The sequence below is a fragment of the Phaethon lepturus genome, unplaced genomic scaffold (genome assembly GCF_000687285.1).
Source record: "Phaethon lepturus isolate BGI_N335 unplaced genomic scaffold, ASM68728v1 scaffold5376, whole genome shotgun sequence".
In the NCBI taxonomy this organism is placed as follows: Eukaryota; Metazoa; Chordata; class Aves; order Phaethontiformes; family Phaethontidae; genus Phaethon; species Phaethon lepturus.
Window position 1 is genome coordinate 1 of NW_010543956.1, and position 6,120 is coordinate 6,120.

General features: G+C 44.1%; 1 protein-coding gene across 1 annotated transcript; it reads left to right on the top strand.

Annotated features, from left to right (window-relative positions):
• Window positions 1-448: 448 nt before the first annotated feature.
• Window positions 449-5,831, top strand: LOC104621881 (interleukin-1 receptor type 2-like; the record flags this gene model as incomplete). The annotated part of the gene is made up of 4 exons (XM_010288497.1): window positions 449-514; window positions 1,738-1,873; window positions 4,252-4,397; window positions 5,704-5,831. Coding segments are annotated over 4 exons (476 nt in total), but the record flags the coding sequence as incomplete, so codon positions are not given.
• Between the last annotated feature and the right edge of the window lie 289 nt (window positions 5,832-6,120).

Sequence of the window (6,120 nt, forward strand, 5' to 3'; positions counted from 1 at the left end):
ACTTTTGACACGTGGCTGCCACGCTCGCGTAGGGGTGCTTAAGGTGTGATTTTTGTCGGTCCCGCGCGCACATCCGTTCTCTGCTTGAGCTGGTGGCTTCTCCGTTTTTGCAAGTATGGAATGGGCGTGCAAGGATCTCGGCACTCGCCGCTCATAAAAAGGACCGAGCTTGGTGCCCGATGTTACTGTTGCTTCCAAAAGACACTTGTCTGTCATGAACTCCTCATGGCGCAGCTTTCAGTGTCAAGACGTGAGCTCGATCCTATCTATTTCCGCAAACACACAGACCTCTGGGCTTGAAATTGCAATGTCTCTCCCTGCCCGTGGGTTTAATAATCAAGTGCCGTCCTGGGAGGTGAAAGGTGCTGAGCAAAGTGGCGCGTTTCAGTCTGTAGCTCAGATCTTCTGATGTGGTAGCATTGACTCTCTGTTCTGTTTCTACCTCCAGAACAAAAAAAGAGAATTACCCCGATAATTGTGTATCCAACACAAAAGACAACGTCAGCTCCTCTCGGTAAGGCCCAGCATTGTTTTTGGAAACATCTCATCAGGCAAAAATTAGAGCAGGTCCACCTATGGAGTAATTTGCTGGCACAAATTGCTGTAGTTCTTTTGATCTCGATTATGTTAGCTGAGGGTTGGTACTGGGGTAGTTTTTGTGTCTTATTGTCTACAACTAGATGCTGCTTCCACACTGGAGAAGCTGTAGAAATGCGGTAGATTTTAGTCACTAACAAAGCAAGAAAAGCATGTTTGCACCCTTAAATCAGCTGCATAGAGTCCCCCTTCACTAAGAACTATTCGTTTTCAATATTCCCTCAACTGGTCTAGGTTATCTGGTGGCTTTGAATGAGCCATCTAGGTCTCTTGGGAGGAGACATTTTTTCATTGCTTTTTACTGTTTGATCTAGACAGTTAGAAAGTACCTTGATGGGATCTCAATTTTTCTTTGAAGATTATATTATGATAACAAATTTCTGTTGCATTTCTTCTTCTCAGAAAATGCCTGGTATATTTTACACTAAGCTTTTTTAACTTGGGTACTATATACATAGCTGTGTCCTACAGTGTCTTACTTTTCCCTGACACTTTTCTTTCCATCAGCGTAGGACTACCAAGTCATTTTTTTTGCCTATATAACTCCATGAAGTTTTATATCCCTTTTATCACCATCTGCACAGATATAATAATAAAATTGTATGCATTATCAAGCCCTGTGATTCACACCAGTCTGAAGACTTCTTAACCTTAGCTCTGAGTTACAATGATTATAGCAAAATTTCCAAATTTTTGCATGATCTCTTTATCTCTGGAGGTCCCTCCTTCAGCTGAATGCCCTTGCCCACAGCGCCTCTAAGTGAAGCTACACTGCTGGTTAAAGCAGTTGCTCCAGAGTGGTAAATCACACCGTGCCCTTTGGGCTGCGATACAGCAGAAGGAGCAAGGCCACAAGAACACAGCTTTGCCTCCTGAGGAATGTGTCTAGTGCAGGAGTTGCTATCTGTTGCAATGGGAAAATAATTTGGTTAGCAGTGGGAAGGACTGCCAACTGAAGGGTCTTGTGGCCAAGGAGTAGGGGATCAAAAGCAATCTGGGTCTTAACTTCAGTTCTGAATGTAGTGGTGCTTGACATGTGTGGGAACTTGATCTCCCACTGAGGATGCTGGTTTTCACCAAGAGAAAGAGTCATTCTTCATATGTATCCAAATGTTTTTGTAATCTTTCTTTTACCGACAGGCTCCAAGATGACTCTCCCATGCAAAGTGTTTGTTGGACTGAGCAGCCCCGACCATACCGATGTGGAATGGCTAGCAAATGACACCACCATCGATGTGGTTTACAAGCAAAGCAGGGTTACAGAGGGAGAGCGACAGTAAGTCTGGCTGAAAGTGTCTCCTTGTGTTTGTTGTTTTAACCTGCAGTGTTACGAGGGCTCTCGGTGCAGCTGAATGCCAGGTAACGAAATGGGTTATGGGCCGATCTGAAGTGAAAGTGAGAGCTGAGAAAAAAACCAGGCAGGCAAGCAAAAAAAACCCCAAACCCAATCCAGGCAGGGTGAAATAAATTCTTTATCTCCGGTTTTTATTCATGGTATACCGCAAATGAGCCAACTTTGAGGCTTAAACTTGAAGCACGTTTTCATGGGCAGCTGAGCTGATGTAAGAGCTGACTGCAGTGGGAAGCAATGGCACTTGATCCTCCCCAGTGGTTTCTCTCTCTCCTTGCCCCATGTTAGCGAAACGGCAACATCCTCTCCCTGACATTCATGAGGTTCTCTGAACACACTAAGACAATGGAAAACTATCCAATGATTTGCTGTTTGTTTTTTTTTTTTTTTAATCATTATTTTTCCCCTTAGGCTTGTTCTTTTCCACATTAGTGAGTTAAACTGACTCACAGAGATGCCCAGTGAGTGCAAGAGCTGGCGCCAGGGAAGCACTGGGAGGGATGCTGTTGGGAGGGAGAAGCAGGATGTCCTACATCCTCTTGCCCTGATCCATTGTCTCTTGCAATCTTCTTGCGGAGCCTTCTCTCAGCTGCCTCATTGCTGCATGCCTCAAGGCTTTTCCCACTAGGAAAGGAGGGAAAAGATCTGCTTTTTGTACCTGTGACATGTCACCTGAGCAACGCTAACTCGCTACATTCAGGCATGCTTCTAGTGCTTTGCAAATGTCAGGTAGAGCTACTGACAAAGCTCTTCCTTGAGGTCTGTGTCAGCATGTTTCACCTCTCATTTGCCGAAGCTGAGAGTGTCCACAAAGATCATCACCCTCACCTGGGTCACGGTGGCTCTGCCTGTACTGGTGGGCAGGGCCGAGAGGGTGCCTGGGCTCTGGGATGCCATTGCCTCTGCTGTTAATGGTTAAACTGGTCACTCACTGGCTAGCACTTTCCCGAAGAGCTCCTGGCTATTGATTAGGATTTAACATGGGGCAGGGACCATTCCCAACAGAGTCTGGGGGTGCAAGCGTCCCTATTTTGAGGGACAAGAGTGTTTAACAGTTATGGATGTGAGCGAGTTTTGGCCATTTGTGGCCATCAGTGCCAGGTAACAACCTGGCCGTGTTTAGTTCATTGCACAGCTGCAGCCAGAGGTAACACGGTAACGCAGCTGTACGCCCAAGCCCTGACGTGTTTTCACATTTCCCACAGCATGATTGAGACCGTTGATTTATAATGTTGTTTACATGGATAAGTGACAGTGTGTTAACCTGTGGTCAGGAGCCATAAAACGTACTGTGTCCATGGTCTCTGCAGGCTTTAGAATAGAGCAGCACATGTACTTTCTTACTTGGACTTTAAAACCTATTTTTATTATTACTACCACTGTCATTATTACTGTTACATATTATTATACAACTGCACAAGGACGGGGACCAAGCCAGCTAGGGCTCATGCGGAGCCCACGGTGTGTGAGACTCCCCCCCCAAGTTCTGCTGGAAGCCCTCAGAACGGCAGCAAGGCAAAACAGGTCAAATTCCACCGGGAAAACAAATTCCCCACACAAATCTCTGGCAAAGAACCCACCGCTGCGTTGCTGCTTTCCTGCGGTAAAGTCCCGGCAGGACTGCGCCGGGATCTCCATTGCCGCAGCACGTAGCAGACTCATGAACAGATCATTGAAGAGCAGCTGGACAACCTCTCCAGCAATGACTAAAAGATATCAAGAGACGTTTGACTGCAGCTAGAAAACCACTTTTAAATAATTGGGCTGATAAAAGAATCAGGTTGAAATAAGCTGGAAACTTCCTAGACAGTTTCTTGTATTGAGCTCTTGGCTTTGGGTATGTGATAGACAGGAATGGTGGTTCAGTTTGCTGAGCGAGCATTTGCAGGGCTACGTTCTCCATATGTCCTCTTCCAGCTGAGAGTAAGAATTAATCTCAGAAACGAATAGGTGGTCAGAGATAAGGAATTGGGTCCTTCCACAACACTGTGTAGGGAGCTCAAAGATACACAGAATTCTGCTTGCCTTTCTTCCCCCCTTCTTCTTTATTTTTGCAAGACAAATCCAGATCTTTTTTTCCTGGAAGTTTCAACAAGTGCAGAATGGGTACTGAGTTCTGAGACTCAAATAGCTGGCACAAATGGGATGGAAAACATAGGTGTCTCCTAATGCTGAGGGGCTAGTTCAGAAATGAGCCAATATCCAAGGCATTTTCTTGCAATGCACTGTTAGAATGAACACATCAAGCACAGAAACCCCAGCTCGTAAAAGGATTTAACATTAAATTTTTCCTTTTATTCCAGAGAAATTGTAGAGAATGGTGAAAACTTCATTGAAGTGCCACTGATTTTTGATTCTGTTGAAGAAGTGGATTTTTACACAGACTTTACATGTCTGGCCCAGAACAGATACGGCTACCAAGTACTGCCAACAAGGGTCAAGCAGGAAGGTAACTAGTTTGACTGCTTATTTGGGATAATTGTTATCATTATTCTAATGTTATATTATCATCCAAGCCTTTCACACTGTCAGAGCTAGTATTGGGGCAAATTATTGCCTGGGGTAAAACTGGTTGACCTCTTTCACCTGTAGACTTTGGAATAGCCTGTTCACAAAATACACTTTCTGTGGGTCGTTCACCGACATTTTCTGCAGGGTTAAGGATCTGTGCTGGTACATCTGCTCGTTGGATAGGGCTCAAATTTAGATACACTTTGTGAAATGATGGCTCCAGTGAGACTACTGGCAAACTCCCATTGGGTGCAGCAGAGCCAGATCTCCTCCTGTTCCTCAACAAGTAGTGAAAAAAAAAAAAAAAAGACAATAGCAGAATAAAGACCAGAGTGTTCCTTCTCCTTACGCACAAAAAACCTCCAAAATAAAAAGAAGTGTAAATTATGATGGGTGTTATTATTTTGGCTCCTAGTGATGGGAAGAGAAGCCCTAAGCTCAGTGCAGTTAATGTTGCAGTGTGATAGACCGTTGGCCAAGAACCAGCTGTAAAAACAAGTGAAGCAATGCTAATTGTTTCTTTGCATGACATTGGTGAATCACCAAAGTTTGCTCACACTGTCTTCAAAAGGCACATGAGCATTTACAGTCTTCACTATGATTTGTAACCAATGACTCACTCCAGCATCCTATGATGAAGGATTTGTACTCGTTTGCTAGATGATGTGCTGTCCCTTGTCTTCCATGAGCCTCACAGGTATTACTACAGAGGAGGCAATCCATGAACCAATATAGGCTGGAATAATCCAAAATAGTCTGGATGGACACTGGTTGTGGAAAATAGCAGTATTTTGGAAAAAAACTCAGAGAGGCTTGATCATTAGTAATTTACAAGCTGCTCTGTATGAGAAAATTATTCACAGAGCTTGAAGGTGGACTAGCTGTTACATACTCCCTCCCCACATGGCACTTTTATTTTCTGCTTGGAGTGAATCTGCTTCCACTGAATTAAGATAGAAAGCACAGAGCCACTCTGACCAGGGGCTGGGAAGAGTCATGTGTGTGCAAAAGGGTAACTTTAAATTCTCACCCTCTATTGTTTTCCAATTCTTCCTCCCATCTTCATAAACCCACTTCCCAGAGCGCTCAATCAATAGGCCTCTTCCTTTCACAGGTGATCAACCCTGCTGGAAGGTTAACTTGCAGACATCCTTTTTATTGTGATTCCTCCTCTTCCTCCTTGAACTGAGAACTATGTTTTTGGGAGCATTTTTTGAAAATATGTCATTACTTTACTTTTCCAGCTGTTGGCTTGACCTGGTACATTGCAATGATTCCCGTCACATTGGCCTGCGTGATCGTGGTGGGGATATGCATACACAAGCGCTGGAAGCGGAGAGACGATAAAGGATACACAATAGCAAAGGTTTAAAATCTGCTTTATTCTCCAACCACCAACAGAATAATAAATCATCCTGGCTATCTTTCATGTGAGACAGAGAGACATTTCAGACCAGGCATACTGATTTCCCAGCGGATGGGTGTATATAAGCTATTTTCCTCTTCTCCAAGTCTTCTACGATCTGATGAAGTTATAAATACAAGTTTGGATTTTTATGCTGCTTAGATGCAGGAAACCTGCTTCTATTATTTTGCAACTAGGGTGCGATCTCTAGATTTTTGGAACATGGAATACCAGGAACATGCCCTGTATATGGGAA